At 46.9% G+C, this 20,067-nt stretch overlaps 1 protein-coding gene across 1 annotated transcript in view; it reads right to left on the bottom strand.

Annotated features, from left to right (window-relative positions):
• LOC127346735 (uncharacterized) overlaps positions 1–20,067 on the bottom strand; it is a 78,514-nt gene that overhangs the window by 38,160 nt on the left and 20,287 nt on the right. The window contains exon 2 of the mRNA XM_051373008.1: positions 3,309–3,428. Within this exon, the coding sequence (XP_051228968.1) occupies positions 3,309–3,428 (120 nt within the window). The remainder of the gene's footprint in view (positions 1–3,308; positions 3,429–20,067) is intronic.

Below are 20,067 nucleotides of genomic sequence, written 5' to 3'. Positions count from 1 at the left end.
GGTAGCCGCAGGGTACTCCGATCGGCAGGACGATCGATATGACGATAGAAGAGACGATCGACAGGACGGTAATCGGAACAACTCTGGGAACCGTGGCAATTATAAACCACGGCAGCAGAGAACTCCCGAATTGCCTTACGCTGAGCAGATCAACGCTCCCTGTTATTTGCACTCGTATGTCGATTCTAAGGATGGCAAAACGAAGTCGAGCCACTTGCTCAGGGACTGTCGGCAGTTCATTGACATGCATAAACTCATCCAGCAGGCAGGCCAGCAACCGCCACCACCACCACCACCACCTCCACCGTAGCATCAAGTCCAGCAGGCTCAACCTCATCAACCCAACGAGGCGTTTACACCACCACGTGGGCAGATGAGCATGATCCATAGGACAGGTGTCTCGAGAAGAGAAATGAAGAAGCTCACCCGAGAGATTAACCTGGCAGAAAGCATCATGGCAAACATCCCCGAGTATGTCGAGTGGTCCTCTCAGAACATTACGTTCAGTCGAGCAGATCACCCGATGACCATACCAAAACCAGGACACGCTGCCTTAGTAGTCGAGGCACAAATCGGGGGGTTCAAGATGAGCAAAGTCTTCATGGATGGTGGAAGCGGCCTAAACCTGATATTCGTCGACACAATCAAAAGTATGGGGATCACCATGAGGATGCTAGAAGAAACAGACACTTGCTTCCATGGGATTCTTCCAACCGCACCGGGCTACTCTCTTGGCAAAGTTTACCTGAACGTCGTCTTTGGCAAAACCGACAATTTCAGGAAGGAAAAGATCGAGTTTGAAGTAGTGAACTGGGAGTCACAGTATCACGCTATACTCGGAAGACCAGCTTATGCCAAGTTCATGGCTGTGCCGCACTACGCATACCTCAAGCTGAAAATGCCTGGGAACAACGGGACAAACATCACAGTCTATGGAAGTTTTTCACGCTCGGACAATTGTGATCACGACTTTCAGAGGATTGCTGCAAAGTTTGGGTTAAAACAAGAAATTATCGATCTTCCACCCAAGCTATCGATACGGGAAATTAAGGAGGAGAAACATGTCAGGGAGACCAAGAAGAAGCCAGACGACCTTGCTCCAGAAGCTTTGGCAGCAAAAATCTCGGCAGTTGATGGCACAACAGTCTTACAAGACAGCAAGACATTGGCAATCACTGTCGAGACCTCTACTGCAGTCAACGACGCTTCAAAAACCGTTAACGCGGTTGACAAGCCTGAAGTTAAGAAGAACCCCTTCCTTGCTTAGAATAGTCGAATAATGTTTAGCTTTCTCTTTTACTTTCAGCAGGGCTTCCCCTTCTTCACGCCCTTTAGTACCGTGTTTACCTTATTAATGAGAACTTCAGTTTTGATCCCTTGCTAAGCATGCAGTAATTTGGAGCACTTAATCCGCATCATCGTAACCTTTGATTACACCCCTCGGTGAACGATGGTGCAATGTTGTACGCGGCAAAAGATTGTGTTCCAAAAAAGCCTCTACGAGTGCTAAAGGATGCAAAAAAACAAGGGCGATGACCTTTCCCTCTGCTATAGATGCCTCTACGAGTGCCGAAAATAGCAAGAGTTTGGAAATACACATAATACAACCCACGTTCGATATTTTACTTATGGAAATATCAAAAAACAACGGGCTCATCGGCAGAATCATTGCACCCGAAATATTCGGGAGTGACTGTCGAAACATACATCGGTTGAAAGCAAAGTTGCACATACAACGGGTTTAGCAAGACCTGCAACACGAGCTGATCACTCAAACGTTTGCTGACCAACGAATACGAAAAATGTTTAAACGGACAATTAAGATTTGCTCCCTCAAAATTTGCCAACGGCATCAACACGGTAAAAGTACATATACATGTATCTACCGAATAAAGAGTTTCGGCTAAACAATCCTAACACTTGGATGAAGTAGCCAAAATAACCTATTTACAAAACAACACTAATCCCTGAAGTCACCCTTGCGGAGTTTCTTTTTCCTCAGGTACCTTCGAATACTCCTCAAGCTTGTCGACAATTACATTGGCAGGCAGCAATACCTTCGGATACAGAGTCTCCAAGTCACCAACCGCGTTGGCGATAGCAAGCAGATTTGCTGAGGGGTAACGTGCAAGCACAAGGGCAAGTGTAAACCTGGCCCCTGCAAAAACCTGAGCTCGCACCAAGTCTCGAATCTTCTTGGTATTCCCAAACTCAGACATCAGAGTCAACAGCGTAGGGGGAATTGCGTTTAAAGGAAACATAGTCCTCCAAACCACCCTCAGGGCTTTGTAGCACTTGTCGAAGAAATGGTGGACTTGTTGAACCCGATCCTGAAATTGTGCGACAGCCGAAGCCTTCGAGTGATCCCGCCAGAAAATTTCTTCGGCTGATGACAGCTGGGTCAATGCGTGCACACGCTCGCGAATCCGCTTGTTCTCTTCGGCACGGTTCAAAGCTATGACTGGCAAAGGAATCAATAGAGGATCAGACAATGCTTTGTTGACAAAAGAGTGCAAGGACCAAGAAACTTACAGTTCAAACTCTCGGTAGCTTTATGCAGTTCAGTAAGAGAGTACCGCTCCACTTCGGCTGCAATCTCGCTCTTCTTATTGACAATAGCAGCTAAGGCATAAGTGCTGCGCAGATCCTTCTCCATCTGAGCGATCTGATCCTTCATGCATTGGATTCGGTCACCTTCAGGAAGAGCACTCGAAGAGTCGTCGACAAATGCGGGCACTGGGAAAACCTGCAAGAAACAACGTTAAAAGGGATGATAGATCGGGTCAATTCGAGCATCCGAAGTAACTCCCATCGGGAGAAGTGCAAGTAAAAATGTCATAACAAAGGATAACAAAGGTTTACTAACAACATTGCTAGCACGGAGTTTATTACAAACATAAGTTTTGCAACAGAACAATGTTTCACATCAGCTCGAAGAAAAGTTTGTTACAAAAATCAAAGGGCTTGGGTCTGAGTCGATAAACTGGGGCCAGCCGATGTCTTCCTTGACGAAACCAGTTCAAGGAGCTGGCGAGCACACTTAAGGGCAGACGTTTTGAAGACGCTTAAATCAATGAGCTGCCCATCTTGCTCTTTCGGCAGCTCCTTAGTCATTTCTTCGATGTCAGCCTTAAAGCCGTGACCCATCATAAGTTGGAAGGCAAGGAGGGCACCATAGGTACGCGAAGTGCGTTTGAATACCTCGATAACCTCCTTGGTGTCAACCGCGAAGGCATCGATCAACTGCCCCAGAGTTTTGTCTTGCTTGATCTTGGGGAAGATCATCGAGTGCATCCGCTCCATGGCACCTTTCCCCTTTTCAAGAAGCTCCTGCGTAAGCTGGTGGGAGGCGAGAGTCATTGATACACCATTCGCAGGAGAGTTATCTGAAACTTTGTCCAAGGCATTGACGGGGATGTTGGCGGCTTCTGCAAAAGAATAGAGTGGAAAAGATCATTAACAAAAGATCGAATTCGTAGAGTACAATAATCGACAGAGAAGTATAAAAGGAATTACCGAGCAAAGCCAACGAAGACTGGCGAAGGAGTTCATCTTTTTCAGCTGCCTGAGCTTCGGCAGCCAGCCTTGACGCTTCTTCTTCCTTCAGCTTCTCCTTCAGCTTGCCCAGTTCCTCCTTCAGGGAGTCGACTTCTTGGCGAGCTTCGGCAGATATTTTGACCGCGCCGTCCAACTTCGAGGAAGAAGATTCGACTTCCTTCTGCAGTCGAACCTTGTCTGCCTCCAGAGAAGTGAATTGGGAGGCGAAGGCCTCCAAAGAAGAAATCACACCCCGCAGGTCCTTAAGGAAAAAGGATGTTTTACAAAGAATTATTGGACAAGACACACTCCAAGAAATTTGTGCTGAAATCAAAAAGGACTTACAGAAGGAGGAGTCGCGGCGGCAGCCATTGGGGGAATATCTTTCCCCTTGGAAAGGGAGGAAGCAGTCGATGCTTGAGCCGTGGGGGCTGCCTTAGGAGCCGAAGCTTCGGAAGCCGCAACGTCCGGTGGAGCAGCGCCAGATTTGGCTTTCTTAGACGGAGGCTCAGTGAAACCTTCGTCACTACAAAAAGGAAATGATCGGCAGAAGTTATGAAAAGAACGCGAGAAATAAGGGGACAATATATGGCATCAGGGAAGAAGGTGCTTACATATCGAAGAGATCGTCTTCGTCGGCAAAGCCGCCGGTTGATCTCTTCACGGGTGAAGCCCTGGTCTCCTCCACAGCTGCATTAACAAAGGCATCACGATCAGCGTCATCATCACGCATTGATCCCTCTGTGTCGCAAGCATCATCGGCTGAGGAAGGAAGATCGGTGTGAACAGTTTCAGAATCTATCGGATCATCGTGTTCGCTCTCCGGGCCTGTGTGTTCGACAGTATGAAAATCAACAGGTACTGAGGAGCCTCTTCCCTCAGAAGTATCATTTGGCGAATCGTGCAAGTTTCCAGAGACTATGGGGATCTGTCGAAGAGAAAAACAAATAAGAATAATAGTAATTATGTTGACTAAGTGGAAACAGCATAATGAGAATATGAAAAGGGAAGTTACCTCTGGTGGTGGATGATCAGCATCAAGAGGAGTGTAAGAAGATATCAATGGGATCGAGTCTTCCTGACTAAAGAAAGTAAGGCGATGGACTTCATCAAGCAGCTCCTTTTCCGACAGTTCGGCAACATTAATCCTGGTCTCATCCTTCGGACCTGAATACAACCACATTGGACGAACTCTGGCCATGATTGGTTGGACTCGACGTTTCAGGAACACCGCTGCCACCTCTGTGCCAACCATAGTTTGGCCATCGGTCTCTTTGATTCGAAGAAATTTGGCAAATAATTCGTCGGCTGCTGCCCTTTCGTCGGGAGAGAGAATGTTCTTCCAGGAATCCTTAGGCTTGGCTTCGAGGACGTCGGCAAAGCAAGGAAGCTGGGACTCGGTTGACAAGGAATCCTTGACATAAAACCATTTCAGTCTCCATCCTTGCACGGATTCTCTCATTGGGAAATTGAAATAATTAACCTCCGAACGAGCCACAAACCCCACTCCTCCGATGACGAAAGATCCATTACTACTGCTGTATCTCTTTACATAAAAGATCTTTTTCCATAATCCAAAATGAGGCTCAATGCCCAAAAACGCCTCGCAGAGGGTAATGAACACAGCGACGTGAAGGATTGAGTTAGGAGTGAGTTGCCACAGTTGGATTTCGTAAGTCTGCAGAAGATGAAGAAGGAATTCATGAGCAGGTAGCGAGAGACCCCGATATAGGAATGACAGGAACATCACGGTAAAGCCAGCAGGGGGATTGGGCCGAGAAATCGCACCTGGAAAAATCACATTCCCCTCGTCGGAGGAGATTAATCCTAGGCTTCGGGATCTCTTCTCGTCGCGCTTGGTGATGGTTGACGCTATCCAATCCCCAGGTTTGGCTATCGAGCCTGGCGGTGCTGGCGGCGCCGGAGCTGGGGGAGGAGCATCCAGAGCGCTCCCCTTCGGAAGATTCGAGGAGGATTTGGCGGCGGCGCCTCCGCTAGTAGAACTGGCGGCGGTAAGGCTCTTCTTCTTCACCATTGCGAGATCTGGGGAAGATCGGAAAAGCGGTGGTGGCGGCGCAGCAGTTGTGAAGGAAGGAAGGAAGAAGAAGAAGGGCGAGGAGACGCTACGGCAAGTGTGGAGAAGATCAGAGATTTTCGCCCTTTGGAGATTTTAAGAGAGGGAGAACTTGAGGGCTGTGTGGGCACGTGTCTTTGCTGCCAGTTCTTTAAGTGAATTTTTTCCATTAAAGATTGCGGAAATCGAGGAGACGCCTCGGTAACTGTGCGAGAAGGGCGGGTATTGCTTAAAAAAAGGGCCATACAGAGAGAGAATAGGCCCAGCGGGTCACGTCCTGTCAGTCAAAATCAAGATATCAGCAAAGCGTCATCAATGACGTCATGAGGAATGCTCAAAGCATTCGAAGGAATAAAAATGTATCGGATGGTGAACTAGAGTCTATGCACAGATTGCAAAGCATCTGCACTTAGACTCGGGGGCTACTCCCATCGGGAGCGCTGGACGCGCACCCGATAGAATGAAGACTCGAAGAAAAAAGCCTTGAAGGAAGAGATAATTGCTCGACTCGAGTCTGCACCCGGTTGCAAGCACCCGTGCCCAGACTCGGGGGCTACTCCCATCGGGAGCGCTGGACGCGCACCCGACAGAACTTTTTTGCACTTCAGGATCATGCCCGGTGACATAGGCATCCCCAATGGGCCTGCTGATGATGGTACCCGGGGTTTACTGAAGGCCCACTACCCGGAGAATAAGAAGATTCGGAAGCCCAAGATATTGTTAAGGAAAGCTAGAGTTGTAATAGGAAGCATTATTTGTAATCTTGCGGGAGGAGTTAGAAACCTTCCCGGACTCTGTAACTTGTACAATACGAATCCCTCGGCTCCGCCTCCTATATAAGGGGGAGTCGAGGGACGCAGAAGGCATCGAATCATTGTTGGACAAACCCTAGTTTTCATATTCGTCGAGTACTTTTCGGCTGAAACCTTCGAGATCTACTTGCCCTCTACATCCAACTAAACCCTAGTCTACAATCCGTAGGCATTGACAAGTTAATACCTTGTCAATTGGCGCCGTCTGTGGGATCTAGAGGCGACAAGGAGCTGATCTCGATGGCACGTTCAAGATCGTCGACTTCATCAGTAGCAAGCAACATCATGGACAGAGGTAAACAGATCGAAACTGGTCTCGTTGATTTTATTCCTCACCCGCCCTCCCGTTTGGATGCATATGCGTATCTGGAGGAGCCCACGAAGATGACGTTTGGAAAATTCCACTTCCACGTCGAGAAAGAAGGATCGTATCGTCTCGAAGTTCCGATTTCGTCGGGATTATCGGTGGATGGTCTTGATCCCTTAAACTCAGTGTCATCCGTCGAGTCAAGCGACAAGGAGATTTCGTCGCCACGCTTCATCGGCAGCAGGGCAAGTGAAAAACTCGACAAAATCTTCAGCGACATGTCCTTCGAGTCATCGGCGGACTCCTATATAAGCGATGATTCGAGCGACACCGATAGCTTCGACTTCATCGACAAATCCATCTCTATTGGGAAGGTCTTCACCAATCTCTATGATGGTGTCACCGAACCGAGCAAAGCGAAAACTCCAAAATATCACCAAGTTTATGCCATTGGAGAAGCAAGTCGCGATCAAGAGGAAACATCAGAGGCTTTCGACAATTTGGGAAATCCTTATGTCGATCCCTCAGATCTAAGGAGAGGTTTGGGCACTAAATATGTCGGGCCCACACCACGTGCCAGAGTTCAACTTCCACAAGCAGCCTGGGATAGAGCTGCGAAAGCTTTAGATGGCTCTGAACCAATGGAGACAACAGCTACAGTCGAAGAACTGCAAGCTTATCAATATAGACTCGCCAGAGCTGGAAGAGAGTTGGAAAAACAGACAGCTGCTTTGAACAGAAGAAGGGAGGCAGCTTCCGCATCGAGCAGGCGACGAGCGGAATTAAGTCGACACTCAGAAACTTCGGGAGACAGTCACAGAGAAGCTCGGAGGAGAGCAAGATCTCGGCTGCAAAATATACCGGAAGCTGAAAGAGAGACTCTAATCCAAAACCTCGACATGTCCTTTATGTCAATCGACACGAGGGGGAATATTATCCCAAAAACACCGGAAGCAGGGTACATGGCGACACAAGCCTCCATCTTAGCGTCCAGGCCACCTCCTGGAGATCCAAGGGAAGCGTTGTACAACATGGCCATGGCAGGATGTGGAGCCATGGGAGCAGCGTTCACAGCCACACCTCCCGAAGGAACTGCAAGGCAAAATAGTCCGAGACCTACTGCAGCAGTACAAGATCCACCAAGAGCAAGTGGAGCCAGGGACACAACAACTCAGGCTAGAGTTGATAGAGCGCGACAAGAAAGAAGGGAACGTCGGCACTCACCAGAACTTGCTGAAGAGGACATGTGTGGACTTCCATGTTTCACACGACGAGTCCGAAAAACTCGAGTTCCATCAGGATTCAAGCTACCCGATAGTTTCAAGAAATTCGATGGCCTGCAAGACCCCGAGGATTGGCTGGTGGATTACCTCGAGACAGTAAAATTGATAGGTGGGACCAGAGCGACAGCCATGCAGAGCATCCAGATACATCTGAGCGGAGCCGCCAGATCATGGATAAAAAAGCTTCCCCCAGGTTCCATCGACAGCTGGGAAAGTTTCGAGGACGTATTTATCAAGAATTTCAGGTCAACTTGCAAGAAACCTGCGACACTAGAAGAGTTGAGGTCATGTCGACAAAAACATGATGAGTCAATGAGGAAGTACATCCAAAGGTGGAACATCATCAAAAACTCGGCAGAAAATATATCTGACGAAAGAGCGATAGATGCATTTGTTGCAGGAGTTCGACGAGGAGATTTCGTGGAGGACTTGGGGAGGACAAACCCAAGAACAGTATCAGCTTTAATGGAGATAGCAAACAGATGGGCTGATGGTGAAGATGCGGTACATAACAAACGACATAGGTCCCCAGAGGAAGATCGCAGTCGAAATTTTCAAAATAGACGTCGATTCCCCCGTAAATTTTCAAGTTACGATGCACCTGGCCAAATATCGGCTGGCTTTCGGGGAAACAATGGAGGAAACAGTAGAGATGACTACCAGAGAAGTAATGCACAGCAAGGCGACAATAGAGATAACAGGCAAAATAGCGGGCCAAGGTTCCAGAGACCTTTTGTGTCTCCCGAAGAAATGATGAACGGGCCATGTCAGATGCATTTTTTTCTCGATAGCAATGGAAAAAAGACAGTCAGGACACTTGCAAAAGGATTGCCGAAATTTCCAGGCAATGTTAAGATGGGCAGGACATGCAAATGCTCAGGCAGCTCACAGAAATCTTCAAGGACCTAGGAGTGAGATTCACTAGCCACCTCCTCCCGCGGTCACAGATGAAAATCGACATCAGCTCAGAATAGCGGCAGCACCTGCTCCACCGCCCTACGTCGATCCTAACTCTAATGGAGCGGTCTCGATGATTCAGAAAGGCAGGCCATCCAATAGAGCTCAGAAAGTAATCTCGCGACAGGTGTTTATGGCAGATAAGATGCCACCACCTACAGTCGAGTACCTTAACTGGTCAGGGCAAGATATTGGCTTCACAATAGCTGATCATCCACAGCAAGTTCCTCGACCAGGGCAGTCAGCACTGATCTTACCAGCAGTAATTGCGGGATTCGATGTATCTCGAGTATTCATAGATGGCGGCAGCAGTCTAAACCTTATGTACGCAGATACGCTAAGGAAGATGAATATCTCCCTCGCAAATTTGAAACCAACCGACACACGTTTCCACGGCATCACACCAGAGAAGCCAAGTTACCCACTGGGGAAGATCAATCTCGACGTTCAGTTTGGGACCCGAGAAAACTACAGGATAGAGAGGTTGGAATTCGAAGTTGTGGATTTCCACGCAGATATCACGCTTTGTTGGGGCGACCAGCATATGCCAGGTTTATGGCGGTACCACATTACACGTACTTGCTTTGGAGGTTACCTGGACCTAAGGGACCAATCACAGTCAAAGGAAGCTTCGCGCTAGCCGATAAATGCGACAAAGATTTTCATCGACTATCAGAAACTTTCGGGATGCAGGCAGAGTACGCAGCGTCAAGGCTCATGACTAATTACGATGTGCTGCCAGACGTAGGGAGGCCCAACAAGGAATCAACTTTCAATACAACAAAATATTCTAAGGAAGTACAGATTCACCCGACAGACCCGAAGAAAACGACGTCCATCGCAACAAACATGGACCTCACATAGGAAAGCGCGCTCGTCGAGTTCCTCCGTGAGCACTGGAAAATCTTCGCATGGTGTCCAGCTGACATGCCAGGAGTACCCAGGGAACTTGCCGAGCACCACCTAAACTTGGATCCTATTGCGAGACCAATCAAGCAACCTTTACGGCGTTTTTCGGAACCAAACCGCAAAGCCATGCTGTCAGAAATTGATCGACTTAGAGAAGCTGGTTTCATCAAAGAGATATCTACGGAGGCTACTTGGGTAGCTAACCCAGTAATGGTGCCGAAGAAAAACACGAAAGTCCTTCGCATGTGTGTCGACTTTACGTGCCTCAATAAACATTGTCCAAAGGATCACTTTCCCCTCCCAAGGATCGATCAGATTATCGACTCCACGGCAGGATGTGAACGTCTTTCCTTCTTGGACGCATATTCTGGTTACAATCAGATCAGATTAAAAGAAGACGACGAAGCTAAAACAGCGTTCATCACACCGTACGGCGTATTTTGTTACAAAACAATGCCCTTCGGGTTGAAAAACGCGGGAGAAACATATCAACGGATGATGCAGAAGTTCCTAGCAACACAGATTGGGAAAAATGTACAAGTGTACATCGACGACATCGTCATCACATCAAAAAAGGGAGCAACACTAATTGAGGACTTGAAAGAAACTTTCGACAACCTCGACAAATTTTGTCTCAAGTTGAATCCGACGAAATGTTCTTTCGGCGTCCCTGCAGGAGAACTTCTCGGGTTCCTAGTCTCAGCAAGAGGGATTGAAGCAAATCCCGAAAAAATCCAAGCTATCGTAACAATGAGGAAGCCAACAAAGTTGAAGGAAATACAGCAGTTAACTGGGCGAGTCGCAGCTTTAAGCAGATTCATCGCCAGGCTGGGAGAAAAGGCGTTACCATTCTACGCCCTAATCAAACAAGGAGAGAAGTTCCAGTGGAACGAAGAGGCAGATAGGGCCTTCGAGGACCTCAAACGAAAAATTTCGACACCACCAATTCTAGTGGCGCCAAAAGAGAAAGAACCGCTCCTGTTATATATTGCGGCTACACCTCAGGTGGTCAGCACGGCACTAGTTGTCGAAAGAGAAGAAGAAGGAAAACTCCATGGAGTGCAGAGGCCAGTATATTTCATCAGCGAAGTATTATCGCCTTCAAAACAGAGGTACCCGCAGTACCAAAAGCTAGCATATGGAGTATTCACAACGGCAAGAAAATTGCGTCATTATTTTTCGGCGCATCCGATAATAGTGGTCAATGAGGCGCCTTTATCCAACATACTCAATAATCCAGAAGCTACAGGCCGTGTCTCCCTTTGGGGAATAGAACTTTCTCCTCGGGACATCACGTATGAAAAAAGAAAGGCAATAAAGTCACAAATTCTACCAGACTTCATCGCAGAGTGGATGGAGTTGCAAAACACAGGATCTCCGGATTTATCGAGAACCTGGACTATGAACTTCGACGGATCCAAAAGGTTAGAAGGAGCTGGAGTAGGGGTAATACTCATATCACCTGAAGGCGACAAATTGAAATACGTCCTGCGGATGACGTTCCCAAACGCATCTAATAATGAGGCGGAATATGAAGCCCTTATACATGGGATGAAGATGGCGAAAGCCTGTGGCGCAACTCGACTAAAAATATTTGGCGACTCACAATTGGTAGCTCAGCAAGTCATGAACCAATGTGATGCGGTCAATGACAGCATGGTGGCGTACAAAGAGATGTATAATGAGCTAGAGAAGCTATTTGACGGATGCGAAGTAAACCATATCAGTAGGCTGAGCAATGATGAAGCCGATGTTCTCGCAAACATCGGGTCGCAGTGCCTCGCAATTCCCCCAGGTGTGTTCTTGGAAGAAATAACAGAGAGGTCCACGAAGCCGAAGAAATTAACAAAGAAGGAGAAGAGCGAGAAACCCTCGGGGGCTGCGAAAGAAGCATTGGAAGAAGAAGAAGAGGAACAAGATCTAGTATTGATGGTGCAAACCCCGTGGATGCAGGCGTACATATCATACATCCTAAGAAAAACAATACCCGACGATCCAGTTGAAGCAAGGCGAGTTATTAGGCGATCCAAAGCTTTCACAGTGGTCAAAGGGGAGTTATACAAACGTAGTATCTCGGGTGTGTTACAACGGTGCGTCACACCCGAAGAAGGATAATTCTGAAGGACGTACACGAAGGAGTATGTGGCCACCACGCGAGCAGTCGAGCTATTGCAGCCAAAGTTTTTCTAGCAGGATTCTACTGGTTGACAGCAATTGAGGACGCGAAGGAGATAGTGCGAACTTGTGACGCATGTCAGAGATTTGCCGCAAAACCTCACTCTCCGGCAGCAGAATTAATGCCAATACCCTTATCTTGGCCTTTTGCTCAATGGGGTCTCGATATGGTGGGAAAATTACACAAAGCTTCGCCAGGAGGATACGAGTACATGTTGGTTGCTGTTGATAAATTCACCAAATGGATAGAAGCAAAGCCGATAAATTCACCAGATGCAGCATCAGCAATAAAGTTCGTGAAGGGCATCGTTTTTCGATTTGGAGTACCTCACAGCATCGTCACAGACAATGGCAGCAACTTTACGTCAAAGGAGTTCAAGGCGTACTGTGCAGAGGTAGGCATCAAATTGCACTTCGCGTCAGTTGCACATCCTCAAACCAATGGTCAAGTCGAGAAAGCCAATGGCATCATCTGCAATGGCATCAAGAAACGCTTGTTAGGACCACTGGAAAAAGCTCGACATACTTGGCCAGAAGAATTACCAAGCGTGTTATGGAGCATCCGAACAACACCAAATACAGCAACACAGGAGACCCCGTTTTTCCTTGTCCATGGAGCAGAGGCAGTACTGCCGATAGAAATAGAGCACGACTCCCCCAGAGTCACAGAGTATAATGAAGAAGCTTCTAGGAAAGCATTGGAAGACGACGTCGACGCACTCGACGAAGCTCGAGACGAAGTATTATCAAGGGTAACCAAATATCAGCAGGACCTGAAAAACTACCACAGTCGACGTTTGCGACCAAGATCTTTTCAAGTTGGAGACTTAGTTTTACGACTCAACCAAGAGCGTACTGAAAAACTCGAGTTGCCATGGCTTGGCCCCTACGTCATTACGGGAGTAATCGAAGGAGGAGCATACAGGATAAAAGACAAGAAGACAGGGGTTCCCGAGAAAAACCCCTGGAACATGGCATAACTCAGGCGGTTCTACGCTTAGAGTCGAAATATAGTCCTCCTCTGTAAAATACAATGTACTGAAACGCCCACGAGTTTTCAGACGCACTCTTTTCCTTTTTCGGGGCACCGAGTGGGACCGAGAAAGGTTTTTAATGAGGCGGGCTCGCGGTGCTGCAATATAATAAAGATAGTGGAGATATAATTCTTATTCTTCGACACGCTCGGGGGCTCAATGCCTTCAAGTCTCAAAATATATACAATATAGATAAACTAGACTTACCGAAATATTTCGCCTTGGTACAAGATTACCTCGCCAAATAGAACATCGGAAGCTAACACCTGTAAATATAGCGTACTCGTCAAAATATTATTGCTTTGGTCTGAAAACCTCGCAACAAAAATATAGAACGTGACCACCAAGACACTCGGGGGCTCATGCCCATTGATAGCAAAATATATATACCTTCTCGCAATAAGAGAAAAATCTTCGAGATAACAAAATAGTACAAACTCCAGCCAAAGGCTCGGGGGCTGGACGATCAAAAATAAAAACAATACATACTTACAGAGTTGATAGCTTTACAATATAGATCATGTTTACAAAGGCGTATCAATGGTGAAACTACAGCAAGAAAAAAGGAAAAACCCTCAATGGATACCTAGCACATGGTCTATGGTTACTCGTTCATTGGAAGGACGAGTACTATGCTCGGCATAGCTACCCTTCACGAAGAATTCAGCGTCCATCCGAAGAAGTTCATCCATCATATCTTCGGCTACAGGAGTCACCAGATCATCAATCTTGCTCATGTTTCTCTTTTTCTTCGACATTTTAGCCAGGCACGTGGGAACAATTTGATCCATGGGCAATTTTGGATGGCAAATCTTTATCATCATCATAGCAAATCTTGCGCCAGCAGAGAGTTGAGCCCGCACAAAGCCATGGATTCGAGGAGCATCTCGAAATTTTTCCATTAATGTAGGAAGAGTTTCTGGCATTTTGTTGCGAGGGAACATGGTTCCATAAACTAAAAACAAAGTCTTCGTACAGAAGTCAAGGAAATCACGGACCTGACCCGCGCGATCTTGGAATCTGACAATTTGACGGGTACGCTCGGGAGTAACCCAAAAGTTAGAACCATCTTGTGCAGCCAGTCTGAGCAGAGCATTGGCTCGAGCTTCAACACGTTGATCTTCGGCAGCAGTATCCAAAAATGAGCCTGGTACAGCGAATAAATTGACGAGGGAGGAAAAATAGGAAAAATAACATCCAGCATGGTTATGAACAAGAAACATACCTATCATGTCCAAACTGGCGTCAGTCATTAGCTGAAGCATATAATTTTCCCGAGAGGAAGCATCGGTAGCCTCAGCAACAGCAGCATCCTTTGCAGCAATGGCTTCTCTCGCCTGTTGAAGAGCAATATTCTCTCTCTCGGATGCTTGTCGAGATTGTTCCATCATCGCAAGAGTTTGTTTTTTCATGGATTGGAGCTGTTGGCGCAATTCTTGCAAATCTTGCGACAGATGTTGTCCCGAAGAACCGTCGACAAAGTTATCATTGACTAGTGTTTTCTTCGAGAAGGATGAAGCAGGAGAAGTATCGGCAGAATGAGGATCGGCAGAGTAGTTATCAAATATAAACTGGAAAAGAAAATTCCAATATCAAAGGATTGCACAAGACAGAATTCCATTGATCTTCAAGAAATTTCCATGGATATTACAGAAGGAGTTCTTCAAAAGTACTAAGGTAATTGTCGCCATAGCTAATATGGCGACAATAGCTGAAGAAACAGGAAAAATAAAAAGAAGGGGCATTCAACTAGACCTCCGGCTTTGATGAGCTAGGAGTTGAAGATGGCTTGATCCCAAGATAGGACAGGATTTTCTTCGTGTTGGGCTTCGCCGCCTTGATCAACGATCGCCATTTTGTCTGCTCTATCTGTTCTGTGTCGCCTACTTTCGCCCAGTCGATAGTTTGTTGGCTATCAGCAACCAAGGCAACAGTGCTTTCAACAGCGACCTTCATATTTTCCTGGCGCATCTTCAGCCCAAGATCTTCAGGTGGATTAAAGCACTTGGCAAGAGCAAGGAAAGTTGCGGGTTCCTCCTTTTTCGGGAAGAAATAGGGGAAGAGTCGCGACAGCCCTGCTTTAGCTTGATCAATGCCCTCGCGTGCTTCTGTTCCATGAAACTCAAGGAACGAAATGGCGTCAAGAAGAGGATCATTGTCAGGATCTTCAAGTTCAAATTCTTGAGATGTTTTACCTGTCACGATCAAAACTTATTGATCAAAAAGCAAGTGAAGAAAAGAAAGTCCAAAGGATGTGAAGTGGTTCAGATACTTACTGACAAAGTGACGGTTTTGCGACCTTATGCGCTTAAGGATCGTTTTCTCGCGAGCAGCTTGTGCAGCTATATGATCGCTCAGCGAAGTCTCGGCATCGTGAAGTCTCTTCCTAAGATCTTCGACACCAGCAGCATCGGCCTTGGCCTTGTCAACCTCTGCTCTAGCTTGGATAGCATCTGATTCGGCCTTCTTACGAGCCTCTTCACTTTGCTCTAATTTTTGAGCAAGTGTATCGGCACGTTCGTTGACCTCCGCCAGTTTTTCTGCCAAGAAAGTTAAATTAAGTTAAAAACATCGACAACAAAGGAGTAAGAAGGCAAGGGCAAAAAGAAGCAGCAAGGCATTACCTTCAGTTTTACTCGCATACTCACGATACCCAATGAATTGGGCACCGATACGAATAAGCTCTTTGATCATAGGCTGTCAAAGAAGGACAAAGAAAGAAAATGTCGGTATAGGAAAAATATTATGGCATAAAGAAGCAAACAGAGGAAATATAGACAGTGACAAGAAAATTAAGAACTTACATCATCCAAGAGAGGGTTAGAGGAGTTACTCAATTGGAGAGTAGGCTCCGGGATTGTTTCAACCCTTGCCCTTTTCGGTGAAGGGACAAGGGGGCTTGAAGGAGGAGTAGAAGCGCCGACATTTTGTTGAGGAGGCGAGGATTCCTCTCCTTCAACTGGCGTCTCCGAAACAACTAGAGTATGTGACGTACTCGTTCGAGCAGCCACATCAAAAGCTGGTACTTCTTCCTCATCATCACTGCGATTAAATGTTGGCAGCATAAAAAGCAAGATAGAGAAAAATCTTCGAGTACAAAAAAAAAAGAGGTGACTTACGAACTGATGAGAGCCTCAAGGTATGGATCATAAGCTGCCTTCTGAGGTGAAGGAACAGCTTCTTCGGCTTTGGAGGTGCTGGAATCTTCGACATCACTCCTTTTCCTTTTGTTCTTTGGAGAAACAGCAGGAGGAGGAGATTGTGCTGACGCAGTACCTTCAGAGGCAGCCTCCTTTTCAACAGATCCCGCAGATTTTCGAGAATCTGCGGGTTCATTCACAAAAGAGGGGGCATCTTGGTTGTCGTCGGTGACAACGGCCCTTTCCTCGACTTCTCCACCCTCAGGAAGGGGAGGAAGCGAGATAAGATTTGGATGGTTCTATATAAAAACAGGGAAAGATGTCAAAAAAAAGGAGTTATAAAAAAGATAGCAAGGCAATAACAAATCAATCGACAAAGTTTACCTTGGGAAGCGCATTGGTGGCGATGTACGGTTTTACACGACAAGAAGAAGGAACAGAATCTTTTTTGCTGAGAGAAGAGATTTTTTGGACAAGCTTTTCTAAATCCTTGACCTCCAAATCCACCGACAACCGATCTGCGTCCTCGTCGCCAGCATACTTCCAGAGAGGGTTTTTGCGAGCCTGAAGAGGTTGCACTCTGGTTCTAAGAAAATACGTTGTGATTTGGATGCCTGATAATTCTTTGCCGCGTGTATTTTGCAACTTATGGATGCGAGTCATCAAGGCCTCTGTCGATGTTTTTTCTTCCTCGGTAGCCTCTGCATCCCAGAAGGATTTTTTCGGCACCATCGAAAGGAGGGATGTTGTCTTCAGCGCATCCATGGTTCTCCTCCTGGATGTACAACCACTTCTTGCGCCACCCTTGAACTGAGTCAGGGAGTTTGACGTCGAAGTAATCGACAGTGGGGCGCACAGAAATAACAACGCCGCCTATATTATAGGCGATATTGGGAGAGCCATTGCGGCGACAAAAGAAAATGCGCTTCCATAGCGCCCAGTTAGGCTGGACGCCAAGGAAGGCCTCACAGAGGGTGATGAAAATGGAGATATGGAGGATTGAGTTGGGCGTGAGGTGGTGAAGTTGAAGACCATAAACAAAAAGCAATCCACGGAGAAAAGGATGAATGGGGGCGGAAAGACCGCGGATGAGATGGTCGACGAAACTTACCCGATACCCCATTGGAGGGGTGGGGTAGCTTTCTTCACTAGGGAAGCACAGCGCTTTGGGCTTCTTGCTAATCCCTAGCTTCTTCAAGAGATTGATGTCCTGAGAGGAAATTTTGGACCTTTCCCACTCCGCACTTCCCAGATCTACGGCAGCCATTGATGATTCAGGCGTGCTGCGCTTGATCAACCGACGCGGTGGCATCAACAATGGCGCAGGAATGTAGCTTGGAGAAGATGAGCTCAGGGAGTTCTGGGGCGCAGGCGGAGGTTTTGCAAAGAAGAGCAGGAGAGCGGCGCGGGCGGAAGTGCTCGAGGAAGAAGAAGAAGATCTTATATAGAGGTGCGGCGAAGCGGCGGACCGTTGGATGGAAAAAATGTGTGACAGATGATAACCACGTGGAAACAAGGGTAAAAAAGTATTTTAACACTGGAGAAGTTACGGTACGTGCGCCAGGAAAAGCGGAGGACGTGTGTCCCCCACCTACAAGACGTGTCAAGATAATGGATAATTTGGGCCCGCAAGGCAGTGGGAGAAAAACTTCTCGCCATTTTTGGATTAGCAATCGTGGCTATCGTCAGCAATAACGTCACCTTGTCAGAAAGAAAAATTTGACTCAACAGCGGCATAAAAAGGCGACATGAAAAAATATTGGAGAGCCTTTGATCAAATACAAGTTTTTGATCAAATGCTCGGGGGCTACTTTGGAAAAATGAAAAGATCAAGAAAGACAAAATAGAAATGGCATGAGCCTATGATCAAATACAAATATTTGTTCATAGCCTAGGGGACTACTCCCATCGGGAGCGCTGTTCGCGCACCCGAGAAATTATAAAACTTCGGGAAGAGGAAGAAAATATAGCGGCATAAGGCGTGGAGCCTACAACCAAGGACAAGTTCTTGGTTGTAGCCTCGGGGGCTACTCCCATCGGGAATGCTGTTCGCGTGCCCGATGAAATTATAAGTAAAAAGACAGAGAAAGAAAGAATGAAAAGAAGAAAGATAGAAGGGCAAAAGAGTATATTTCGAGTTATAAATAACTCTGCATATACTCCCATCGGGAGAACAATATAAGTCATCTTTGACTCAATAAAATGTGCCATTCCAACAGCCGAATAAGCACTCGACAATATATTCTCAGAACGCTAAAGTTGCGATCAATTTTTGAATGCCGCAAAACTTTGCGAAGGTAAGACCCCAGATCCGTTCTGTGAGGCGTGGCGCCGTCTCTGACGTCGGTTTGCTACTTTTATCCGTATCAACAGATACGAAGAAAAATCCTAACGGACGCGTTAGGTACCCGATAAATATAACTGGGACTCGACAGAATGGTAAGACCTTAAGCGGCACCTGTCGAAGTTTACACCAGTATCCCGAGATCATGTCCAGGGACGTGATTTTGAAGTAGGTTTTTGCGGATTGCCACTAGAGCAGTTAACTAGTACCTGATCCGTCAGATGAACTAGCCCCAACTACCATTATCCCTGCACAATATAGAAATTTATGTGAAGAAATATAGAAAGGTTTTGAATTGTCGAGTAAAAATAAACAGTGGAGATTTTCCCTGACTCTATGATTCAAGCAAAATCTCGGGGGCTACTGACATAGGCATCCCTAATGGGCCTGCCGATGATGGTACCCGGGGTTTACTGAAGGCCCACTACCAGGAGAATAAGAAGATTCGGAAGCCCAAGATATTGTTAAGGAAAGCTAGAGTTGTAATAGGAAGCATTATTTGTAATCTTGCGGGAGGAGTTAGAAACCTTCCCGGACTCTGTAACTTGTACAATACGAATCCCTCGGCTCCGCCTCCTATATAAGGGGGAGTCGAGGGACGCAGAAGGCATCGAATCATTGTTGGACAAACCCTAGTTTTCATATTCGTCGAGTACTTTTCGGCTGAAACCTTCGAGATCTACTTGCCCTCTACATCCAACTAAACCCTAGTCTACAATCCGTAGGCATTGACAAGTTAATACCTTGTCACCCGGGGACTTGATTCTGTGTAGGGTAATGTTGTTTTGCCATCGGCAGTTAACCAGCAAAAGTTGGGCACGTTACTCATTATCCCTTGCATGAGGAAAATATATCGGATGACCTATGAAGATTTGCGGAAAAACTTCAGCAGAGCAAAATGTTCGAGTGGTACAACTTGAGTCTACGCACGGATTGCAAGCATCCGTACCTAGACTCGGGGGCTACTCCCATCGGGAGCGCTGAACGCGCACCCGATAGAAGAAGATGATGCAGATTCAAGGAAAACAAGAACAATCGAGGAGAAGGACATCGGAAGAAGACATGCTTCAGTCTCTACCCGAACTATGTTCGGCTAGACACTCGGGGGCTACTTACGTGGGCATTACCCTTCGGGCAACCGACGTTGCCCTATCCTGTATTGACTAGTTGGAGGCCCATGAAGGCACTTGGAGGCAAGGCGGCCCATCCGGGTGGTGCACCAGAAGATTCCTTGACAAGCAAGACAAAGAAGCGGCTGAACAAGGAAAGATTAGATCTAAAATTACTGTAAACCTAGTCGTACTCGGTTAGACCTCTTGAGACCTGGCCTCCTATATAAAGGCCAGGAGAGGGGCTGCCGAGGGACACACAATCAATCTTAGCGATCTTAGCCACCAAAAGCTTAGAGCTAGGTCATCGTAGCACTTAGCCATCTCGACGAGATCTTAGCCGAACTATTCGGCACCCCATTGTAACCCATTATCATCATAATCAA

The sequence above is a fragment of the Lolium perenne genome, chromosome 4, assembly GCF_019359855.2.
Source record: "Lolium perenne isolate Kyuss_39 chromosome 4, Kyuss_2.0, whole genome shotgun sequence".
NCBI classification, from domain to species: domain Eukaryota; kingdom Viridiplantae; phylum Streptophyta; class Magnoliopsida; order Poales; family Poaceae; genus Lolium; species Lolium perenne.
The sequence above is the reverse complement of the archived record's forward strand: the minus strand, read 5'-3'. Positions and strand labels throughout refer to the sequence as shown.